Here is a 23,464-nt window from a genome sequence, read left to right as displayed (position 1 = left end):
TCTCAGTAAAAAATTTTACATTCCCCAAGTTTGAGGTGGTTGAGGTTGGTTATTGTTTACCCATTGTTGTGCATGGTTATATCCTCTGTTAAAGAATTCTTTCACCTTGGTCCATATAGTGTCCTGCTTGGTTATAGTAGTCATTTGCTTTGTTATAATAGTTTCCTGCTTGTCTTCCTACATTGTCCATCCATCCTTGAACTTTTCCTCTTGTTTCAGGATTTGGAATAAGATTTGTTGCATCTCGTGCTACATCCCAACCTTTCTGTACAGTTTGTATAATAGGTTGTGCTTTCTCTTTAAGTATACCTAATGTACTCAAAATCTTCCTTCCAACTCCAAATACACCTCTGGCTATTGTTCCCACTGCGGGCAAAAATCTGGATGCAACTCCTGCTAATGCGCCAAATAAACCCATTTCTTATGGGTTAAAAAATGACGAATCCAAACAAGGACCCCTATGTTTCTAAAGCGACAAAGAAAGCACTCATGGTAAAAATCTTTAGTTCAACACCAAATGCTTGGTTTATGGATATCTGGAAAACATTCCGAGAGTTAGAACAGATGGACCACCATACTGGCTAATATTTGTCGGTCAAAACACAAGATACTGTGAAGCCATACCATTATGGTCCAAAAATATTTTAGATGTGAAAACTGCTTTGACAATATTCGTTGACAAATACCATCCAACAAAACTGACATCTGACTGTGAAAATTCTTTCAAATCAGACGATATTAAAAACTATCTGCGTTCAAAAAATGTAAACCAATATTTCATTGTCGACCAAAACCATTCTGCTCTTGGTGTCATTGACGGTTGTATAAAAATTTAAGAGACTTAAACCAACCACAAGGTGGTGAGCAAATGAAATGTCATATGACGACAAGTATAGACACTTCTCCATGCAAAGATGAGACAAGTTTTAAATATTTACAATAGCCGTAAACAAAAAGGTTTGGGAAACCACTCCCCGAAGAAATGAAAAACAACCCTGACTTAGAGAAAGACTATATATTTAATAATTTAGTCAAAAGAGACAAACAAGAAAGAATGCCGGGCTTCAAACTTCAGAAAGGTGACAAAGTAAAAATAGAAATACCTAAACGCGACCCATATGAAAATACTATTGACTATGACAACAATGGGAACCCGACAGGTACTCACATTCGTGTTCGTAAAAATAGAAGAAGTATACAAGAGAATATTATGAAGTTTTAGGCAAACATGGCAAAATGTACACACTGCAAGCAGAAGATAAAACTACTATTGTCAGACCTCGTTTCAAACTTGTCAAAGTTCAAGGTGGTATACTTTCAAAGACAGTTCCTAACAAATATAAGACAACTCCTGACGAATATGCTAAAGAAGTTGAAAATGACGACTAAGCATTTCTATACCATGCGTAAACTGTCATGTAAGGTGGCATGTAGTCTTTACTTTGTCCCGTTGTTTGTGTATATCCTGAAACGAAATGTGAATGGTCTCCTCTCCTGAGTGTCACTCCAGTAACAATTTATAGCAAACTGAACGTCGTCTTTAACATCATATCCTTTACCTTTTGTCATTCCTGACCATTCCCAATATCTATGCTTATGCCAACCTTCTCGAGATGTACTTAAATCTATGTAGTGACTGTGTGCAGGTAAATTTTCACCTGAAATCGTTTTACTTCCACCTGTTTCCTTTGAAGAGTTTGCACAATACAAAAACCTGTCGACTATTTGAGTCCAAGTTCCAAAACCCAGAACTGTTTCTGGTCTGGTAGAGTTCATTGACGTATAAATAGAGCCTATAGGATATAATGTTTGAAGTATTTCTGTCTTTAATGTTTGAAGCTCTGTTTTGTCTGCTTTCTTATCTAACATTGCTGGTAGTTCATATGCTTCAAAGTTTCTGGCATGACTTTCAATGTTCCTGCAACTGTTATCTAAATTGTTTAGTGTATCTTTTACGCTTGTACTTGGATTCTCTAAAGGTGCACTTGAACCAAGGTCAAAGTTCAATATTATGTCGTCTGCTCTAACAGTAGTGAAGGATTTATGTGTATGTCCAACGGCACTTTTCCTGTTTAAGGTTTCTTGTAAGTTTGTAATATTTGCAATGGTATGTGTATGTCCAACGTCACTTTTCCTGTTTAAGGTTTCTTGTAAGTTTGTAATATTTGCAATGGTATGTGTATGTCCAACGTCACTTTTCCTGTTTAAGGTTTCTTGTAAGTTTGTAATATCAGATATAGAATGTATATGAGTCTTTTTAGAATATTCGTTTTCAGCTCTTGTCACTTCACTTGACATTTTATTGTCAACATATGTTTTGTCTGCTAGTTCAGGATGAGTATGTTCTTTTGTTGCATAAGCTTTGTTAGCTCTTTCTTCTTCTTTTGCTATTGCATCGTCTACATATTCTTTGTCAGCTTTGTTGTCAACATCTGCTTTCAAAAGAAGTTCATTTATAGGTTTCTCGTTTAAAGTTCCTTTTGTTGGATTTATACAGACAGTATGGTTCTTATTGTCTTGAAATAGAAACTCATCTGTCATTGGGTTTAATGTCAGTTTTAAGTTTCCTTCTTTCAATGACTCAGATATCTTAGAATAGTTTGAAAAGTTTGTTGTGTTCTTATTTAGAGCTTGTATAATGAGTTGTCGGTTGTGTTGTATTTCTCTCATAGACGCTGTTTCATTTGACATTTTTATTCTAGATAAAATATGCTTTCAATAGAAAAAGAAAATTCTAGAGTTGCTACAACTAAACCATTAGATGAACTTTTTACTAATGTCGGTCAAAAGTTTGAGACAGAGACCGTAAAGCATGAAGGCTATCGTTTTGACTACCCGTTAAGATGGTTAAGAGACCCATCTGTCACAAAAGCTATTGGCTTTCGTAGAATGAAGTTCATTTCAGAAGCCATACATGGTTTCCCATTTACGGTCGGTTTTGAAGTTCGATACTATAACAAAGAAAAACGTATGTATGAGAAATTTGAACAGGGAAAACTTTTACAAGTTAGTTTGCTTGTAAACTTAGAAACAACTCTTCAAGCTTTTCAAGAAAAAATAAACGATATCTATATCGAATATGCAAAGCAGTATAACATTGACGAAGGAGAATACCATCTCGATATTATTTATGACAGGAAAAATGCAACTGTTAAAATCAATAGAATAGAAGACCTTGGAGAAAACGTTTATATTTCTACAAAATATAACAACTTGGCATGGTATAGATTTATGAGGATGTTAAATCAGCCTGCAGAATATCCAGTACACCCGGACTTTTATGAAGTCGAAAACCCTAATGGAACATATGAAAATGTTTTCGACCCAGATGCTATTATCGTTCATGCTTCATTTTCTGGTGCACAAAACTCTTTCTTATGCTTGGCAAATGACTTTTACGAAAAACCTACAAAGCTATACGAACCACCAAGTGGAAGTATTTCAGACTTTCAAGTATGGTTTACTACAGATGGAAGAAAAAGAATAATTCCATTATACCATGCGTTTTACTTAGAACTTAGTTTCATATACAACTACTATCGAACGGTAAAAATATAATTTTTTAATACGGTTGAGGTGTTGGATTTGGTTGCCAACTTGACTGTGGTGCAGGTTCAGGCTGTTGTATAACAGGAGCTTGTTCTTCTGGTTCAGGGTCTTTAGGTATAATACCAACAAACTGACCTACTCTTTTACCAATATTTTTGACTCCGTTCCAAATTCCTCTTCCGACAGATTTTATTCCATTCCATATACCTCTTCCAACTCTTCTGAAGAAGTTTCCAATACTACTGAAGAAACCCATTTTACTATATGTAAAAATCTAATGTCCGCCTAGTCTCTTACGTTTCCTGTTGAGTTCCATAGCATTCTTTAACTGGAGCTCATACATTCTGTTTCTCCTCTGGTAGAAAACATATTCTGGGTCAACTCCTGTGTTCGCGTCATCTGCATAAAGTTGTTTATATCCCACTTCAGGGTTTGTATAAAACTCTTTCCATCTCATATTTGCATACCATGGTGGCAAACCTAACGCAGCGTCATTTGACATGGCAGTTTGCATTTGTACATCTGTTGGCACTTGACCATAGTTTGCCATTGCAGTTTGTATTCTAACTTCATTTGGAATATTCTCTGGGTTTGGTTGTCCAGGTTGCTGTGCATTCGCTAAGTTCTGTGCGTCCATTTCATATTAGATAAAAATATCTCTTACGAGTACATATACTGAACATTTGCAGGCATTGGTTCATCTTCATATTCTCTGTATTTTTCTGCCACGTCAAATAAATAAATGACACAATGGAAAAAACCTAAAACAAGTAGTCCTATTTCAAACCACATTTACTTACTAGTAAAATTTCTTTGTTATGACACTTTCTCCGGTTTATAGGACCTCTCTCATATTCTATCTTGTCATATCTAAACTCATAGTCATGTATGTCCTCTAACCATCTCATAACGGTTTCCAAACCACTTTTATCGGATGTAAAGTAAAAGCATGGACAGTTATGTAAAACGTCTAAAGTTTCTAAAGAGTCTCTCAAAGTCCAGTCTACTTGGTATTGAAAATCCCATGTGTTATAGAACGGCGGGTCCACTATAAAGAAAATATTTTCCTTGTCTTTATATTTTTCATACAACTCTGTCCAATGACATCTCACAAACTCTATACCCTCAATATATTTTTCTATGTCCTCTTTGAAAACATTTGTATAGTTAAGATATAAAACATTTGACATAAGTGTTTCAATGTCATGAACTCTTATAGAACCACTATATAATAGTCTAGCAGATATACTATCCCAGTCTATATATTCTGCTTTTTTCAAAACCTCTCTCACAATATTTTTCTTATCTAATGGTATACGTTCCATCTTACCTATAGGTATCTTTTCTTTTAACTCTTTCAATATATTGTTTGTGTCTGGTATATGTTTGAGACGGTCCATATAGTTGTCGAAGTCATTGCATATAATCTTTGAGTCTGGGAATATTGTATGACATAAATGGGATATATAGAAACTTCCACCGAACAAATCTACAAATGTTAGACCATTCGGTAGTTTCTTAAGTTCTCTCAATATAATATCTTTACATTTACTCTTATTTCCAAAGAACGGTAACGGTGGTTTTGTAAAATTCATTTATATATAATAATAAAAATGTTTTTCCTGAAAAGTGACAGAAAAGTGACAAAACATGAAAACATATATAATTTGTGAAAAGTGAAACATTATATAATGTTTTCGACCCAGAAGACTAACAATTTTCCGAATAAAAACTTCATTTATACTAAACATCTTCGGGAAGCCCTCCGAATAAAAACTTCATTTATACTAAACATCTTCAGGGCTAGAGGGCACGAAGTGCCTGGAAGCCCCACTACCTTTTTTTTTTTTTTTTTTTTTTTTTTCGTTAGGATTGAGAAAACTGATCTCTTCAACAGAAGGACAAGAACGAAACATAGTCCCTCCTTCATTTTTATAGGACTTACCATCAACTGTAATTAGCTTTATTTTCTTATAATTTCGAAATCCAATTAGTGATGCGAAAAATTCCCAAACATATGGGGTTTCTCATATCCCGTCCCCTATCGTTTCCCCAATTCAATTTTTTTTTGGAATTTTATTTTTTTTCCCGCCCATTTGAATTAAAAATGGGCGATTTTCGTTAATGTGATTGAAATATCATAAAATTAATACGTATTTTAGCTAATAATTCTATTTTTATACAATATTCTCTCATTAAATCAACATTTTTTTCTAATTTTAATTTTTAATTTTTAATTTCTTCATAATTTTAGCGATTTATGCTCATTATTAGCAAATAAATAATATATATAATATACTTATTTCATTTTATTCAGATAGGTCTTTGGGATTGGGATACCTTGTCCAAATTCAGAGGAAGTTTGAGAGGTTGGGATGGGGTAGCCCATATTCAATTATCCCAAGTGTACTCCACGAATTTAAAATTATATTATATTATTGATGACATATCTAAATTTATAGATAAAAATTTCAATGTGTACACAATTTTTTTTGAGAAAATTTTTTTTTTACTTATTTTCATTCATAAAAGCTCACGTGAACTTAATTAACAACTGAGACATTTCCTATGAAATCATTTAATGCCGTCAAAATAGACATGTCTAAGCTGTTTTGAGTGACTTTCGCTCGATGTCTGATGCAATATCAGACATCGAGCGAAAGTCTCTCATATTGGCAACACATCCATACGATCAATACTATAGCTACGAATTACAAGCCTGTTTGGGCAATTTTTGGCCGAGTTCTGATTTTTCATTAGATCTCGAGCGAAAGTCTCTCAAATTGGCTGCCAGTTCATAAGAGTGAAACTCTAGCTACGAATTAGAAGCTTGCTTGAGAGACTCTCGCTCGCGTTGGGATCTGCATCAGAACTCGACGAAAGCCTCTCAAAGTGGTAAGACCTGCTCATTGTTGAGCAGGAGCTGCGTAATGTGTTCGAGTAGAGTGAGGCTCTTCTAAGATCTTCCTTGTGATTGGAAGAAATTAGAAGAGTCTCACTCTACTATTTTGTAATTGTATGCCCTGGCCTTTGAGTGACCAGGGCTGCGTAATGTGTTCGAGTAGAGTGAGGCTCTTCTAAGATCTTCCTTGTGATTGGAAGAAATTAGAAGAGTCTCACTCTACTATTTTGTAATTGTATGCCCTGGCCTTTGAGTGACCAGGGCTGCGTAATGTGTTCGAGTAGAGTGAGGCTCTTCTAAGATCTTCCTTGTGATTGGAAGAAATTAGAAGAGTCTCACTCTACTATTTTGTAATTGTATGCCCTGGCCTTTGAGTGACCAGGGCTGCGTAATGTGTTCGAGTAGAGTGAGGCTCTTCTAAGATCTTCCTTGTGATTGGAAGAAATTAGAAGAGTCTCACTCTACTATTTTGTAATTGTATGCCCTGGCCTTTGAGTGACCAGGGCTGCGTAATGAATTCGAGTAGGATTGTACAATAGCTCGGCAAACGCCGAGCAAATTGATATAAACGTACATCCCACAAAAAATGGATTGTCAAAATTTATCCCAAATTTTACAAAACCGCAGCGGTTATGACATCCCAGGGCTAAAAAAATTCGGAAACTCGCATCTCTAGAAATCCAACAAATTCAACTCTATTGTAATATGATGGGGAAATGATTTCTTCTAATGTGTTGATTTTAGATAAGATTGAATCATATAAAATAAGTGATGAACAATTTGATGGAAATGAAATAAATTTAAGTTTGATACATGATGAAAATGCAGAAGAATCAATAGATACAATTTTGTCATAGATATAAAGTTCAGTAGTTAGTATACCTAAGTCGTGTACGGAGGCACTGCGTTCCGCCGTACGCAATACTTGTGAATTTGACACTTTACAAAACCGTTAACGTATATTTTACAACACAAACACAAACACCAACTTAACCTTAAATATTTATAAAGCCGCCAACCACTTCACCTTACTACTGTAAAAATAAACGTTCTCACTTACAAAAGTATTGCAACTCTTCCCATTGCTGTGCTTCACACAATAGTTCATATTCTTCAGTATCGCTGCTGTCGCTCCAATCGTCAGAGTCAAAATCACTGTCAAAATGAATGTTAGTAAGTTTTGACAAAGCTAATGAAACACGTTTACCGTTTGTATCGTATGCTTGTATAAACTTTCCATTCTTCATTCCTTCATAAACGCTCAAACTAACTTTACCCTTTCTCCCTCGTATCTGATAGAATGTATTTTCACGAGGAACGAAGAACAAATTCTTGAACTCATGACCGTTGTAGTTTATTATCTCAATAGTTTTCGTCATTTATATAAAAATAAAATAAAAAATAAACTTAAAAATTAATGATATCACCACCCTCACACGTATGAAAACATAGCACAAAAATAAATTTAGGTGAAGTGGTGAAATCTCACCTCTTTTTTCACCTCTTTTTTCACCCTGTTGAATTCATTGCTTTATAACTCTCTGTCGTCTCCTTTCTCCAACTCTTCTAACTTCTTCCTAAGTTCAGCAATGTTGTCCTCATGAAGTTTAATCTTCCTTAATATACCTTCTCTATCTAATGGTTGCTTTATCTTTCTAAACTGAACTCTACCATCCTTCATAGTATGAACGTAAAAACCTTCTGGAACCGCTCCTGATTTAATGTATTCTACCAAAAATTTTTGTTTCATTGCTTCAGTGACTTTAGTCGTCATTTCAATCAAATAAAAATTTTAATATTAAATAAAAATAACGTTATTTTTTCAGTAAGGAAACGCAGGAGTTTTACGATTTATTTGAGGCGTGGGTTCTGGTTTAAATGTTGGAGTCGGTTTTGGAGTTGACTTTTGAACAGGAGTTTGTACTTTCATAGGTTCAGGAGTCATTGAAGGCGTTGGTTTTGGCGATGGTGTTGGAGTTTGTTTAACTTCAGCTACTTCAGTATTATTTACAACATTTGTTTTATTTCTTTTCAACATCATAACTGCTCCTGCTGTAGCTAGCAAACCTAGTGGGAGACCATATTTTATATAAGGACTTGACCAAATGCTATTTTTGACAGGAGCTGGTGGAACACCTAACCTTGGTGAAACTGCTCTTTGCCATTGTGCAGCTCGTAAGAAATATTCAATAGGTGCTCCATAATCGTTTGGTAAAGTTTGTTTCATAGATGGTGAAGGTTCACGAGAGCTTGATGAAGAACTCATTTATAAGCTTTAAAAATAAACGTTCATCCTTTATTCCTCACTGTCGTCCGTGGCTAAGTTATAGTCGTCAAGTCTTATTATTGGTATGCCTGACTGTCTTACTTGTATTGCAAAGCAACAATCCCTCATAAATCCAATAAGTGGCTTTGGTACGTTTTCAGTTGCTAGTTCAATAGGTCCTTTAACAGACAATTTGTATGTTATTGGAGCAGTAGATGTTTGACCTTGCTGGAAGCAAAAGTCCACTTCTGTTGGAAAACCACATAAGAAATGTGTGTTGTCATAGCTATCCCATTTATGTTCCACACTACCATCATCCACCAATGACCTCATAACATCTTCATTAAATCCTATCATATCATTGTTTGTATTGCAAGCGTTCGCAACCATTTCATAAAATACAGGTCCATATGATTTTTCAGGTTCTGCAGGCATATTTCCATAAGCTCCCATGGAAAGCTGAAGATATTTAAACTTAGGGTTCTCAAAATTAACATAATAGTTGTCTTTCTTTCTAAATAGTGCCCAAATACTTTTAACATTAATAGGCGTATAAGCTGCTGTAAATGTTGCACTTGAACTATCTGTATTCTTTGAGAATGAACCGTCCATAGGAATCCAATCCATAACTTTAACAGGAAAACATAAAGCCTCGTTTGTATAATGTTCTACAAGTTCTGTATAAATGTTAGGGTCTAAAGAGAATGACTTTGGATGAATGAAACATTCATTAAAATCCATCTTTGTTCGAAATAGTTGCTGGTTACAGTTGTAATAGTAACTGTTCCACTAGCTTCTACTGCCTTCGTTATCATAGTGAATGGTTCATTCCATGGAACAAATTTATTTGTCGGTGGATTTGAATCTGAAGCAAATGCAACTTTAAGAGTTGGATTGAAAGCAATGATATCATTTACAGATATAGATGTGCATTGTAAGGCGTCGCTACTGAACTTTACTTTAAGCTGAATGTTTCCTGCAAAAGCTGGAATAAATCGAATAGCTTCTAATGGAAGGAATCTTCTAACAGGAATTCTTAAACGAAGCTTAAAATCAAATGATTTTCCTGCTGTAATTGGACCACTAACAATTTGTCCTGTTCTGCATGTTCCCGAATGACTCCATACATCTTCATGTCGAGTCTTTGAGAAAACATCTACTTTCTTTATTTGTTCGGTAGTTTGTGAGTTTGAAGTTATATATGCTTCTTCTCTTGCGTTGTCTTGAGAATATACGATACGACCATTTGCAAGGATTTGATATCCAGCAACTGCATAGAAAGCGTCATCGAAACCAATCCAAAATCCTGGTGGGTTTGTTTTATTGGAACCTGAACCAATTTCTTTATCTACAATAAATTGACCTTCCATTTTATACGTAATGAATGTATTGTAAAGGTCCAACATATTTTCACCAGGAGGTGAGAGATTGAATGTTACCCATGTGTTATCTTTAGCAGTTCCAGGTTGTGATGGAATCTTTGCGTCAGAATATTTTCTATTAGTGTCACCAATTTGAACTGCATTGTCTATGATATCGAAATATGAGCGAATCTGATGAATATGCTCTGCTGGAGTAAATTCGTTTAACTGTTCGTTCTGCATGTATTTACTTCAGATAAAAATATCTATTTACTTCATTATTCTCACTCTTCTTCTTGGCATTCGTGGTGGAAGTTGTTTCTTGACATTTTCAATGAACTGTACATTCTCTTTTGTCTCAACTTCTTTCACTGGCGGGTCAGGGTTCTTTGACTCGGTTTGTTTTTCAATGAAATTCACGAACTTTGCAATAAGCTCTTGGTTCGTTATTGAAAGTACATCTGGCTTCTTTTCTTCTTGTTCTTTTGGTGGCTCAGTTTGAACAGAAGGTTTTATATGGGCTTCGTGGACTTCACCCTTGCCATGCACCTTAATGTTGTCGCTCTCTGCATTCGCTAATGGAACCTTTCTTTTTCTTACGTATATTTTACCATCTTTACTCTGACTTACGTAATAGAAAGGATGTTGTATTCCTCTGCGTCATTTAATATAATAGACTCTCGCTCTGATTTTGACAAGCTCATTTTACATCGGTTAAAGTTTTAATTTAGTTTTTTATCTACAGTCAAATGACTCAGACAATCTACGGACAAGACCCAAGGGGTCATAGATGTTGAAGCATTGAAGAAAGAAATTCGCGAGCAAATTTTATCCGAACTGAAGGAACAAAAACAAGAACAAAAGCCAGAGAGACCAAAGAGAAAACTTAGTGAAAAACAACTAGCTGCATTAGCTGCTGGAAGACAGAAGAACCCACGTTTGCTGGCGAAAAAAGCTAGAGAAGAAGCAAAAGCAAAGGAAGAACAAAAAGCAAAGGAAGCTGAAGCAAAGAAAGAGTAAATGGTTTATTTTTATCCGAACTAAATGTATAGACAAATACCTTTATCTGTTGCGTTCAGTAGTGAAAACCCTGACGTCAAAATAAAGGGGAACAGAGTAACGTTTAAGTTTCCAACAGACTGGATTGTGAACATAAATGAAGAGAAGTACATTGGCATAACATCTATGTATATAACACGTGCTTTCAGAAAGGTTGACTTTATACTTCAAGTCGAGATAGAAAATGACGAACAGTCTTTAAGCGCCCAAAACATTCACATATACAAATACTTTAAAGACGATACAACATTGTTGCAATGTATGATTTCATTTAATGAGATGTTCGAGAAAAAGTTCAACATTGAAGTACAAACTTTACAGCCTTTACGTGAGTTTCTTGCACAACTGAAGGAAGAAGGTAGTCAGCCACAACTTATAGACTTTCATTATGAATTTAATGAAAATGAAGATGGAACACATGACTGTCAATTCATTGTATTCTCACCATTCAATGAAGTCGCTAAAAAGAAAGAAAATCCATTACGTATAAGATTTCAAATCTCCGAACCAAGTGATGATTTTAAGAATGTTTTCAATTATGATGCAATGCTTCCGAGGAAAAATGAATTTTCAAAGATTGTAACACCTGGCATTTGGGATAGAAAGCAAGCAATACTTTACTCTAATATAGCCAAAGGCGTTGAAAATGAGTTCATTGGTCATACAAGAACTTCACCACTTCCTAACCCTAAATACTATAAATTAACCGGCTTCAATCGTGAGTTTTGGATAGACATGTTCTCCACTCATGACCATAAATGTCCAGTGTTCTTACCTCCAGACCATAAGGACTGTCTCTACATTGAAGCACAACTCTTAAACTCTACCATCGCAGTATTGTAAAATCTACGCTAGCTTTATTTTTATCACGAATGACCTCATTGCTGACAAAAATAAATGACCTCATTCATGACCTCATTGCTGACAAAAATAAGCCGCTAGCGGCAAGGGCGAAGCCCATGACCTCAGAACTTCAACTTACGAATAAAGCTTGTTTTAGTCGTTATTGAAAAGTTGAACTTTTCAGCAAAGCAAGGTTGACATGACTTACATAAGTCGAATGCAATCTCTTGACCATCATAAAGTGCTTTGTAAAGTTTCATTAAACTGAACTCAGAGTCTTTGTCATATGTTCCAACAGGTATGTGAATGTTCTTATCTTCATTGTAATAGCATTGTATAGCTTCAGGAAACATTTCATTAGCGGTTAAAGCAATAACATCTTGCTTCACGCCTTTCATTCTGCAGTGAAATGCAACTTCATTTAAATCGTTAGTGAGTAAGTCTATGTAGGTCTTCTTTCCACAGAAAATACTTTTATAAGCTAAACTTTGTTTTCCAGGTGTTATTTCTGCAAAGTCGCTATGAAATTGACCAAGGTTCTTTCCTATAAGTTCGCGACCATATCTCTTCTTAAACTCTGCTGCAAGCTTTGGTATGTCTTCATTATATAAGTGCATACTGTCGGTATCCTGGTAAAAGATTTGAAGACCCATATCTTCAGCAGTACAGAATACTTCATTCATAATACGTTTTGACATAGACAGAATATTAACACCAAGTGGACAGAAGTTAAAGTGTCTGCAAATGCTTTTCGTTAGCTTGAAAATAGTTTTATCTGAACCATCCAAACCTTCGAACTTCACTATATGGTTGTAATTTCTTATAGCATATCTTATAGCATCTTTGTCATTTACTATGGTTATTTTTGACTCAATAGGAGATAGAATAGTTTTGCCATAAATGCTGTTCAGAATGAGTTTTATAATTTCTTGTAAGGGGTTTCCTTCTTTCTTATACTTTAACCTTAACTCAAACAACTTCTTTACTTCATCTCTTATTCTCATATCTCTGTTTCCATCGTAATAGTATCCTTGCAACACTTCACATTTGACACTTGATATTTTATGAGGTCTTGTAATGTTATATGGTCAACATACATGAGACAGCAAGTGTTTGAACTTCTTGGAACGTTAAGTTCTGGATTTAGTTCAGGGTCGCAAACTATTAAATGAAAGTGTCTGGGTATACCAATCTCTGTTATCTTAATGAGAACAAAGAAGCCAGACATAAACTTTTCACCAATGGGTTCCTTTTGGTCATCATCGAATAAATGTCTCATGAGATACTCTGTGCTTAACATTTCTCCTTCAATACTTTTGGAATACCTTCTAAAGTATAAAGTCTTGCTATAGCTGAAGGATATAATGAAACAGTGTCGAAGTCAGCAATGAGTTTCTTTTTGCTCTTTTGTTTCATGTTATCTGACAACATACATCTTCCACCTTGAATGCATCTCGAAATAAATTCTCTTGGTTTATTTGAGAGGTCATAAAGATTTCCATTCGGGAAGTATACTCTGTTCTCAAACAATTTGTTAGCAATAGAACAAATACTAACGTAGTCATAAACGTTTAAATCAAACTCTTTCAATAAGTCATTGCGGAACTTTACAAAACCTTCTCTTAAAATTCTTACATCTTGTTTGCAGTAAAACGTGCTATATTTTTCTAAGTCGAAGTGGTTTTCATCTATTCTGCAACCTTTGATGGAATCTATGTTTTTCATGAATGTATCTGCATCATGGATAAACTTACATGCTTCAGAAATGACACCAGTTCTGTTGTCATTTGCTAACAAAACACTGCTGTAGTAGTTATATGGAAATACTTCTTTCGGTCCTGTTTGTAAGTTAAACATAGCAGGAAATAGTTTAAGCTTCTTATTTATAACACTGTAAGAGTCTTTTATAATAATTGCCCGTCCTTTATATAAACCAGTTATTTGCATTGTTCGTGAACCTTTAATGATGGGAGTTCCTTTCACTTCTGTCATGTGTCTTAAGATGAAGTTTATGTCATAACTGAGGTTGTGGAAATATATTAAACTCTTGTCAGGAAGTCTTTCCAAAAATTCTGTTGCACAGTTTTGACCCCAAATGCTTTCACTCACTGAACCATCTTCACTGTCATAACAGATGTTAAAAGCTTTATGAAAGCCGTCTGTGCTACACTCAAAGTCAGCAAAGAAAACGTGCTCAGGAATGAATTTACATTTAGCTTTATTTACTTCTTTTGACTCTGCTTTCTTCTTCAGTTGTACACAATACTTTGGAGCATATGTCAAATCTTTAAATGGTGCAAGGTTCTGTTTATATAAGTCAGTAGTATATGTGAAAAGTTCTCCATAAGAAATAGGTTCGAAATATTTGCACTCCCACAATGTTTTCATAACATCCCATAGCGGTGTTGTTCTATCATAACGAACTACATATTTATCTTCTCTCTTTGTATAAATCTTCATCTGTTTCTCAATGTTCATTCCACCACACTCCTTCAAGATTTCTATATAGTTTCGAATGAAGTATGTTGTCATTGGTAATCTTTCATTTAGCATGTAGTGGTCTTCAACAAGAAGTAAGTCAATAGTTCTAACAGTTTCGCATTCTTTTGGTATATATCTCTTTATTTCATTATGTCTTGAGTCATTGAAATAACCAATGGTAACATTAAATGCTATACCTGTTGAATCGGAAATTTCTTGTACTTTACTTTGAGGAAAGTCTCTAACACGAATGACTTCTCTCATGTGGTCAATAGTTTCTTCATTTACTCCAGCCTGAATGCAAGCATAAACGAAACAATTGTCCTCTGTCATAAGTGTTGCAGTTCTTTTGTTCAGTTCATTGAAGATTTGGTAGCGTTCAAGATTTATAGGTAATGTGCAAAGATACTTCCAGAACTGACCGCTTCTCTTCTTATAAAACTTCTTTTCACCATTATCTTTCCAAAAGCTTTCTATAAGTGCTGGGTTTCCTGTTTGCTTAAGAGCTTCCAAAATGGCTTTCTGGTCATTTGTCAGTGTGCTTTCATCTCTATATGGTCTCTTTTTTGGTTTGCCTTTCTTTACATCTGACATCGTTAAGCCTTCATATTCTGTTAAATCATACATCTTTATTTCGGTAAGATTCTTTATGTTTGTCAAGAAGAAGTCATAGTGCATTTCAACAATACCTGCAGCATTTGCTTCTATCTCTGATATAAAGTTCTCCTTCAAGAGCTGATGTAGTAATGTTCCAATATTATTGAGGTTTAACGTAGAACATTCATACTTTCCACCAAGTTTATAACATACCATCCATCTCTGTTGGGAGTTTATTTTAATTTTCTCTAAGAGTCTCATGAAAACCTTACCGAAATGTTTGTGTAAGTAGTCTCTGTTTGGTTCATCTAAAGCTTCGATGTTAAAGTCAATGAGTCTATTGCCTGACTTCACATTTCTCTTCCTATTCTCTTCATCTTTCTTTAACCATCTCTCACCTTCTTTTGGTTTGTCGTCAATGGAACGAATGACATCGTTAGCTTTGCGAACTTGTTCTATAGCACTTTTAAACATCTCTCTTCTCTGTTGTTTCAGTGTGTCGTCTCTTCTTCTTGTTTCACCAACGTTCGCATTTGTTATGTCAAACATCTCTCTTCTTACTTCATGAGGTACTGAACGTCTATGATATAAGTCAATAGCAACGTCATTTAAAGGAAATGCTCTTGCATGGACTTCGTCCTCGCCGCGTTGCGGCTTTATGAACTCATGAATTCTATCATAACTTATTGCACCATTATAGTCTTTAATGAAGTCAGCGAGTGCTTTTTTGTTTGTTGCGTAATGCTTTGCAACATCTATATTAGCTTCTGTAAGAAGTTGTTTTATTTCCGAGTGTTCTAACTTAGACAACTTCCGATACATCTTTAGTAGGAAATAAAAAAAATATTTTTTGAAAAAATTAGATTAGATTTTTTTTAAGTTATTTTTCAAAATAATTTAATATTTTTATTTTAATGAAACACATGCAAGATTGCAAGTTCTTTTCATACAATGCTCTCGCTACTGCCATCAAGAATGAGTTCAATAATGCTTCAAACGTTAATGTTATCTTTAACAAGAAGTTTGTGAAAGAATCTAAGTTTGGTCAGTATGTCAGACCATTAGCTATCGTCATTGACCGCAAACGTTATACTTCACAAGAGTTAGCAGTAGTTTTGAAACAAAAGGGTTTCTTCGTGAATGTCAAAGATACACACTATACTGTCATAAAGAACTCCAACATTGACTTCTTCAGTATTGCTTTAAATCTTTCCGAACAGAAAGAATATAAGAAGGGTGAAACAAATGTGAAATATTATCCTTCATCTCTGAAGACAATAACGAACAAAGATGTTATACAGAAATTCTTACCAAAGGTTGAAGAAGCTTCAATTGACATTGACGAAGGAAGTGAAATGGTTGAAGAAATTGACCCTGAAGCTATTTAAGCAAAAATATATTTTTGGTGAAGAGACCCAAAGGGTCAGAGCCGCAAAGCGGCTAGGTGAGATTTCACCTGTTTTTTCACCTCATTCTCTCTTCGTTAATGTTGTCGTGACTTCTTCGTTAATGTTGTCGTGACTTCATTCTTCCTCTTTGAAGTTATCGAAATATTCTGTTATTTTTTCCTTCAGTAATGTTAAGTCTTCTTTGAAGGTAAGTATTGTGCAACCTTTGATGTCATAGTGTGTTTGAGGAAGAGTATTTTTGACAATTTCTTTTATTTGCTCATTCGGTGTCATTGAAATCGGTAAGTTTTCACGATAGAACCAGTTTCTGTCAGATTTATATATTTTAGCAAGGTCGTAAAAGCTTTTGTTGTTTCTTCTGACTAAATGCAACATAACCATATCTCTATCTTCTTCTTTCTCCAACTCTTCAGTATAAATCATATACTTATAACTCTTTTCCTTTCCTTTTGGTACTGAACGTGGTATTCTTTCTGTATGCTTTGTCTTTGGATTCAATGACTTCATCTTTTGCTTGAAGTTTCTTTTCCATCTCTCCACGTTCTGCTTTATATAGTTCATCTAACATCATGAAAATATAACAAGCATAACGAGGTGAAGCCCACATTGCTACAGCATTTACTAAAAGTCTATGAACATAATAACCTTTCAAACCAGGTGCCAAATTCTTGCGATTTTTCGTACGGAATCTCTTCCTCGGTTTTCCGAGGAAGCAAACATATGAGGAAATTCTTCTAAAAGTTCTTTTGCCTGTTGGTTTTCAAACCAATGATATGCTTGCTTTGTAGAACGAAGAGCGTTCATTATACTTTGCATTTGGTACATGTCATCTTTGACTGAACGAATGAGTCTCAATTGTTTGTTATATTGTATGTATTCGTATTCTTCATTTATGGCTTCATGAACGATAGCAGTTGTTGTGTTCTCTAATGTTGACATTACTGTTCTTACATACAGGATAAAAAAATAAATAAAATAAAAACTAACTTTATTTTTTCTGACTTTCACAAAAGACCAAAAATAAACGCTTTACATGTATTTTTCAGCAACTTCGTCAAATAATTTTATAGCTTTATCTATCTCATCTACTTCAAACACGTATGAATATCTTATGCAGTGGGAAGCCAGATGGAAATAAATTTACGTCAAATATGCAATTTATAAAATCTTATGTCGACAGGCTACGTAGCACAGTGGTCTAAGGTGGTGTTATGGAGGGGTCAAGGTCTGTGGTTCGAACCGCGACAGCGCCGTATTTTCTTATTTTCTTTATTTGTCTTGTTTGTCGTGAATAAAAAGTATCATAAAAGTGCTCTATCTTCCACGGGAATAAATAAAAAATTTACTTTATTTCTTCTTTATTTCTTTGTTCCCGTGGAAGAAGGGTTTTGCTGTTTTTTCTCAGCCGAAATCAATGATTTTTTTCATTTTTGGAATCCTTAGCGAATGAGGAATCTTTTCTCTCGTGGAAGCTTTGACCTAAAATATAATTTAGGTGAAGAGACCCAAAGGGTCAGAGCCGCAAAGCGGCTAGGTGAGATGTCACCTGTTTTCTCACCTCTTTTTTCACCCTCGTGACTTTGTCATAACTTCTTCGTAAATGCTTTGTCATAACTTCTTCGTTTATGATTTGTCATAACTTCTTCGTAAATGAGTGTAAAGGACCCAAAAATATATTATAGGTGAAGAGGTGAGATTTCACCTGTTTTTTCACCTAATTTCTCACCTCTTGAATTTTCATGAATTTCCTTAAGATAGAAAAATAACGTTAGTTTTATTTTTATTTATTTTTTTATTTTGTATGTAAAGATATGATTTCAACAATCGGCACAACAACAATTCAAGCCGCGAACGGCGGGACTCTGTCCACAACAACTTCACCAAACTCGTTAGTCATGAATCCAACATCTATGTTAGTAGAGATGAAAAGCTTCATTCCTTCTTCATATACTTTCGAAACAAAAAATCCAGAAGATAAAGCAAGAACTTTTAACAAGTAATTTAGACTGTAGTGCGAAAGATGAAACAAATGAACAGTATCTTTATGAAATGCAGGACATTATTGACCATTTACCTAAACTACCTGAAATTCAGCATCAAAAACTAACTATTCCTGAATTCGACGAAATAGAAGTCAAAGCAACTGACTCAGTAGAAATAAAGAAGTTCATTCGAAAGGTAAACTATGAGTTTCTAGGATTTCATTGCAACCATAAGGTTATGGACAAAGATTGCGACATGGTATATAAGAATGTTTCTGACATATATAAATCCGGGGAGTTTAAGACCTACGATAACTTTGTTTCGTTAGTTGCTGAATGTGTATGGCAGATAAGAGATAAAGATAGAAGAGGTAAAATATGGAACGAACAGATAAGACCAACTGCTTTTGAGTTAAAGAAAACCATTGACGCCTTAGTTGTTTTAGCAGGTAAGGTTTCAGAATATAACGCAAAAATGAATCCGCAATGTTCTAAATGTAAAGCAGCAATTAGGAAATATAACTACTCCGTCAAAGAGATAGAAAGAATGCGAAACGACTATGCAGACTTAAAGAAAGAAGCAGAAAAGCCAGCAGAAAATAAAATGGACATGTTAGCATTTCTGAACAAAAACTATCCAACTGCTGACGATTTCCTTCTATCTGACGTCAAGAAGAAATATAAAGAAACTTTCGGCATTGTTAAAACTTTTGACATACTGACAGAAGAAATAGAAGCTACGAAATTGTTTAGGATTTCAAATATACATCGTACAATTCATGTAAAACGCTTGTGAAAAAACAGGTGAGAAAAGAGGTGAAAAAACAGGTGAAATCTCACCTAGCCGCTTTGCGGCTCTGACCCTTTGGGTCTCTTCACCTAAATTATATTTTTGGTGAATTCAATAAAAATAAATGGTTCATTTACTCACAATATTTTTTTACAAAACGACCCCAAACTTTTAACTTCTTTTCTGCAGCTTCAAATGCTATCTTAGCGAGTTCATATTCTCTAAATTCTCTCTTTAAATCTTCTTGTTCCCATTGGTCTAGTTCGTATGGAGAATCTCTATAACCATAATATATCTCACGTTCATGTTCTAATTGTTTTTCGCACATTTTTCCAACTTCTTCTTCGAACAAATGTTTAGCATTCTCCACTGTATCTTCGAGTTCTTCTTCATCTAACTTCTCATGAACTTTCTTGTCTATGGAGTCCATAATATCTTTGACATAAAATGCATACTTTACAGAGCACCATTCAGCAACAAAATGAACGAGGTCAGGATGTATGTAAATACCTTTGAATTCATTCATGACACCCTTTGTAAGCTCATAAAATGCTTGTTTTGAGGTCGAGCCACTTTTGGCTCCACCGTATTCGTTCAACCAAAACTCAAGAATTTCCTGCATTTTAGTACTATTGAGAAATCTGTTTAAATGGTTTAACCTTCCCGCTTCTCTTGCCATCTTTGTTGCATTAATGTAACCATCCTTGTCTCTACGTAAGACTTCAATACCGTTATAAGTGCCTTTTGTGAATGTTTCACCATTAGATTTGTTCGTGAATGTTTTTGCTTCGACTGACATTTCTGTTCTTACATACAAAATAAAAAAATAAATAAAAATAAAACTAACATTATTTTTGGTCTTTTGTGAAAATTCATGAAAATTCAAGAGGTGAGAAAAGAGGTGAAAAAACAGGTGAAATCTCACCTAGCCGCTTTGCGGCTCTGACCCTTTGGGTCTCTTCACCTAAATTATATTTTTGGTGTAAATTTATGAAAACATTAATAATTCCATGATTGTTCTCATTCATGTCTGATTTACATCCAACGAAAAAGTTTAGAAGAATTTTCTTATTCTTTCTGGCATGTTTTTATCTTTCCAGTACTCCCGCTCTAATGGTCCCAGATGAGTTGGTTTAGATTCTCTCAAGTTCTTAGATGGTATAACATCTTCAACGCCTCCTTCATATCTTACTTTATAAGTGTCATCGTTTGTGTTATAGTCAAGTATTTCAATAACCACTCCTCGCTTTGCTTCGTCAATGGTTTCAGCAAGTTTGCCATTACTACTTTCGACTAATTTATGTCGAGGATAAAACGCAATAGAGTCGTCGGCAGCTTTTATAAGATATCCATTACCTTGCGTAGAGTCTACGATATAATAATTTCGACTTAACCTTAAACGTTTCTTTGTCAATGGTTTGTCGTCAAGAACTACACGAACTTTTGTACCAGGAATGAGAGTAAATTGTGTTGAATTTCTGATATTTTGTGTTTGGCTTCGTTTCTTTTGTATATACTTTTCTTCTTGTTGTTGTGTCATTGAATTTGGTGTATGCCCTGTTGTAGAATGTGTTGAGGAATTGTAAACTTCGATGAAATGTTTCATTGTTTCTTCGGTAAAGTCTCGCTCTTGATTTAAATCTCTGAGAGTCCTTATGAAGCGGTTAATGATACCGAGTATGTTATGGTTATGGTCTTCAGTAGTGTAGTGAGTTATGTTATGCTTAATGAGAAATTCTGTGATTTCATTGCTGAGGTATGCACTGTCTTGGTCTGATGTTAAAGTACTTGGGCTATGTTCTGCTACAAACTTTTGTAAAACTCTTAACACTTCATGAGTTCCTTTATTTCTCATTATATACGCAAAAGCTTTGCGAGTGTTAACATTTATGAAGATGAGGAATGGTTTATGTCCTCCTTTTCTGCTTTGAATGAGAGTGTCAAATTGGTATGCGTCAGGAGTGTTGGAGTAAATTGGTAAAAAGTAGTCGTAAGGATTTATTTTTGTTTGATGTACAACATTTTTGTCAAAGAACCTTTTCACTTCAGCTCTGTTAGTAAATCCCCAACTCTTTGCAGCTTCATTGAATTTCTTAAAAGACCTCCATGGATGTTGTTCGAATACTTCTTTCAAGCTCATTTATGTAAAGTTAAAGATTTTATTCTAGGCTCAAGCGCGTTCATTGAACTCTATACCATGCGAATACAGTCATAAATGGTGGCATGTAATCTTCACCCGAGCCTGTTGGATTTGTTGTGAAAGTATGGGCATGATTTCCTGCGGTTCCACAGAAAATACCTGCGCTTGAATCTACTGGGTCACTTGAAATATCATATCTATGCATTCCCTGTCTATCCGAACCTGCTGCAAGATTTGTATAACCTCTTTTTGTTATTGAATGTGAATGACTACCTGTTGTGTTTGTAGTTCCTGTATGAGTGTGCGGTGGAAGGTTTGCTTCTTTAATTTTCTTCGAACCTCCTGTTTGCTTTGAATATCTAGCACAGTATAAGAATTTGTCTACAATCTGCTTCCATGTACCAAAACCTAAAACTGTTGCTGGATTTGTTGAGTTCATTGACGTATAAATAGAGCCTATAGGATATAATGTTTGAAGTATTTCTGTCTTTAATGTTTGAAGCTCTGTTTTGTCAGCTTTTTTATCTAACATTGCTGGTAGTTCATGGGTTTCAAAGTTTCTGACATGACCTTCGATATTCATACATTTGTTATTTAAGGAGTTTAGTGTATCTTTTACGCTTGTACTCGGATTCACTAAAGGTGCACTTGAACCAAGGTCAAAGTTCAATATTATGTCGTCTGCTCTAACAGTAGTGAAGGATTTATGTGTATGGTTCTTGTCAGCTTTCTTATCATATAAATCTTGAGCAGTGAATTTAATATTATGTTCATCCTTCATGACATAAACATCTTTACATCTAATGTTTCTCATCGTCGTTATGTCGTCATCCGATGTTAAACCTTGTGGAAAGTTAGGAGGTTTACAATATAATGCATCCCCACCAGTTTCTTCAACCGTTCCTTCAATACTTTCTATACCAACAGTTGTAAAACTTGTATGTGTATGGTTCTTGTCGGCTTTCTTATCTAACATTGCTGGTAGTTCATGTGCTTCAAAGTTTCTGGCATGACTTTCAATGTTCCTGCAACTGTTATCTAAACTGTTAAGAGTATCTTTTACGCTTGTACTTGGATTTTCTAATGGTGCACTTGAACCAAGGTCAAAGTTCAATATTATGTCGTCTGCTCTAACAGTAGTGAAGGATTTATGTGTATGGTTCTTGTCAGCTTTACTGTCTAAAGAAGTTTGAAGTTCATTTATATCGGAGATGTTGTGTTTATGAGATTTCAAAACTTTGTTCATTGCGTCAAGTTCAACTTTGTCAGCTTTACTTTTAATAGCATCTTCAAACGTTATTTTTGCCTTAACTCTCAAAGTAAATCTTGGTTCAACTAATACACCGTTAACAGAGAAAGTAGAGGCATAAATTTCATCGTTATAACTAAATGCTTCTGGTGCTTTACCCGTGTCATACTGTACAGTACAGCTTATGTCATAACCTTTAGCACGAATGTATTTATATCTTCTTTCATTAACATCTTCCGTCTTCACTTCATCACTTCGTGTTAAATATCCATGGTAGTCCGTTATAATCTGTTCGTCTGAAGTTATATAATGAACGTGGTTTTTATCTGCTTTTTCGGCTAATTTCTCATTAACATCATTCACTTCTAATTCAACTCTTCCGCCAGAACTCTTATTATCATTAATCTTTTTCATTAATTCGGTAATTACGTCATAAAGACTATATTCTGTTTTCGGTTTTGTAAATAATGAGTCAAAATTTCTTTTCATCATTACATCGCTGACATTAATGATATCACCAATTCCTTTTTCATTTATTCTCTTCATTAATTCTGCAATAATGACGAATATATAATCTGTTAATTTATTCTCTTCATCGAGGGTTATAGAATGTTTTGAAATTGAATCATTAACTCCTCTAAATAAATCAATAACTTCAGGATACACGTTTTTAATGTCTCGAATAACCCGACCAGTATCCTCGCCACTATGTGGCTCTGAGCCCGTTGGGCTCTGTTGTTCATGTTCTTCGTTCCCGTCGTTACGTGGTTTTATATCTCTAACCATCATCAACGCAGCCATAACCGGAGGGTTTGTTGCTACCTGTTCGAAAATCC

General features: G+C 34.8%; 15 protein-coding genes and 3 pseudogenes across 18 annotated transcripts, besides 2 other annotated features; 5 read left to right on the top strand and 13 right to left on the bottom strand.

The window, feature by feature from the left end:
* Positions 1-2,259: part of a mobile genetic element that runs on past the window's edge.
* Positions 2,260-2,970: 711 nt separating this feature from the next.
* TVAGG3_0729540 (uncharacterized protein) lies at positions 2,971-3,558 on the top strand (the record flags this gene model as incomplete). The annotated part of the gene is made up of 1 exon (XM_051244457.1): positions 2,971-3,558. One exon carries the CDS (start codon positions 2,971-2,973, stop codon positions 3,556-3,558), a length of 588 nt encoding a protein of 195 aa, XP_051091044.1.
* Positions 3,559-3,562: 4 nt separating this feature from the next.
* Positions 3,563-3,805, bottom strand: TVAGG3_0729530 (serine threonine-protein phosphatase family; the record flags this gene model as incomplete). Its single annotated transcript, XM_051244456.1, has 1 exon — positions 3,563-3,805. One exon carries the CDS (start codon positions 3,803-3,805, stop codon positions 3,563-3,565), a length of 243 nt encoding a protein of 80 aa, XP_051091043.1.
* An 18-nt stretch (positions 3,806-3,823) lies between these two features.
* Positions 3,824-4,099, bottom strand: TVAGG3_0729520 (uncharacterized protein; the record flags this gene model as incomplete). The annotated part of the gene is made up of 1 exon (XM_051244455.1): positions 3,824-4,099. The coding sequence occupies one exon, from the start codon at positions 4,097-4,099 to the stop codon at positions 3,824-3,826; it is 276 nt and encodes a 91-aa protein (XP_051091042.1).
* Positions 4,100-7,321: 3,222 nt separating this feature from the next.
* Positions 7,322-23,464: part of a mobile genetic element that runs on past the window's edge.
* TVAGG3_0729510 (uncharacterized protein) lies at positions 7,504-7,830 on the bottom strand (the record flags this gene model as incomplete). Its single annotated transcript, XM_001296776.1, has 1 exon — positions 7,504-7,830. The coding sequence occupies one exon, from the start codon at positions 7,828-7,830 to the stop codon at positions 7,504-7,506; it is 327 nt and encodes a 108-aa protein (XP_001296777.1).
* On the bottom strand, positions 7,983-8,225 carry TVAGG3_0729500 (uncharacterized protein; the record flags this gene model as incomplete). Its single annotated transcript, XM_001296777.2, has 1 exon — positions 7,983-8,225. The coding sequence occupies one exon, from the start codon at positions 8,223-8,225 to the stop codon at positions 7,983-7,985; it is 243 nt and encodes an 80-aa protein (XP_001296778.2).
* TVAGG3_0729490 (repellent protein 1 family) lies at positions 8,274-8,717 on the bottom strand (the record flags this gene model as incomplete). Its single annotated transcript, XM_001296778.1, has 1 exon — positions 8,274-8,717. One exon carries the CDS (start codon positions 8,715-8,717, stop codon positions 8,274-8,276), a length of 444 nt encoding a protein of 147 aa, XP_001296779.1.
* On the bottom strand, positions 8,748-9,344 carry TVAGG3_0729480 (uncharacterized protein; the record flags this gene model as incomplete). Its single annotated transcript, XM_051244454.1, has 1 exon — positions 8,748-9,344. One exon carries the CDS (start codon positions 9,342-9,344, stop codon positions 8,748-8,750), a length of 597 nt encoding a protein of 198 aa, XP_051091041.1.
* TVAGG3_0729470 lies at positions 10,352-10,782 on the bottom strand (annotated as a pseudogene). Its single transcript has one exon. A coding segment is annotated over exon 1 (431 nt).
* TVAGG3_0729460 lies at positions 10,828-11,095 on the top strand (annotated as a pseudogene). Its single transcript has one exon. A coding segment is annotated over exon 1 (268 nt).
* TVAGG3_0729450 (uncharacterized protein) lies at positions 11,684-11,980 on the top strand (the record flags this gene model as incomplete). The annotated part of the gene is made up of 1 exon (XM_051244453.1): positions 11,684-11,980. The coding sequence occupies one exon, from the start codon at positions 11,684-11,686 to the stop codon at positions 11,978-11,980; it is 297 nt and encodes a 98-aa protein (XP_051091040.1).
* Positions 14,240-15,319, bottom strand: TVAGG3_0729440 (organellar and viral DNA polymerase type B; the record flags this gene model as incomplete). Its single annotated transcript, XM_051244452.1, has 1 exon — positions 14,240-15,319. A coding segment is annotated over one exon (1,080 nt), but the record flags the coding sequence as incomplete, so codon positions are not given.
* TVAGG3_0729430 (organellar and viral DNA polymerase type B) lies at positions 15,326-15,880 on the bottom strand (the record flags this gene model as incomplete). The annotated part of the gene is made up of 1 exon (XM_051244451.1): positions 15,326-15,880. A coding segment is annotated over one exon (555 nt), but the record flags the coding sequence as incomplete, so codon positions are not given.
* TVAGG3_0729420 (uncharacterized protein) lies at positions 15,973-16,309 on the top strand (the record flags this gene model as incomplete). The annotated part of the gene is made up of 1 exon (XM_051244450.1): positions 15,973-16,309. A coding segment is annotated over one exon (337 nt), but the record flags the coding sequence as incomplete, so codon positions are not given.
* Positions 16,582-17,271, bottom strand: TVAGG3_0729410 (annotated as a pseudogene). The gene has a single exon. A coding segment is annotated over exon 1 (690 nt).
* Positions 18,718-19,245, top strand: TVAGG3_0729400 (organellar and viral DNA polymerase type B; the record flags this gene model as incomplete). The annotated part of the gene is made up of 1 exon (XM_051244449.1): positions 18,718-19,245. A coding segment is annotated over one exon (528 nt), but the record flags the coding sequence as incomplete, so codon positions are not given.
* On the bottom strand, positions 19,373-19,861 carry TVAGG3_0729390 (uncharacterized protein; the record flags this gene model as incomplete). The annotated part of the gene is made up of 1 exon (XM_051244448.1): positions 19,373-19,861. One exon carries the CDS (start codon positions 19,859-19,861, stop codon positions 19,373-19,375), a length of 489 nt encoding a protein of 162 aa, XP_051091035.1.
* Positions 20,294-20,779, bottom strand: TVAGG3_0729380 (integrase core domain containing protein family; the record flags this gene model as incomplete). Its single annotated transcript, XM_051244447.1, has 1 exon — positions 20,294-20,779. One exon carries the CDS (start codon positions 20,777-20,779, stop codon positions 20,294-20,296), a length of 486 nt encoding a protein of 161 aa, XP_051091034.1.
* Positions 21,420-23,429, bottom strand: TVAGG3_0729370 (keratin-associated protein family; the record flags this gene model as incomplete). The annotated part of the gene is made up of 1 exon (XM_051244446.1): positions 21,420-23,429. One exon carries the CDS (start codon positions 23,427-23,429, stop codon positions 21,420-21,422), a length of 2,010 nt encoding a protein of 669 aa, XP_051091033.1.

The sequence above is a fragment of the Trichomonas vaginalis genome, chromosome III (assembly GCF_026262505.1).
Source record: "Trichomonas vaginalis G3 chromosome III, whole genome shotgun sequence".
NCBI lineage: Eukaryota > Parabasalia > Trichomonadida > Trichomonadidae > Trichomonas > Trichomonas vaginalis.
Note: the sequence above shows the minus strand (reverse complement) of the source record. Positions and strands in the feature narration are given on the sequence as shown.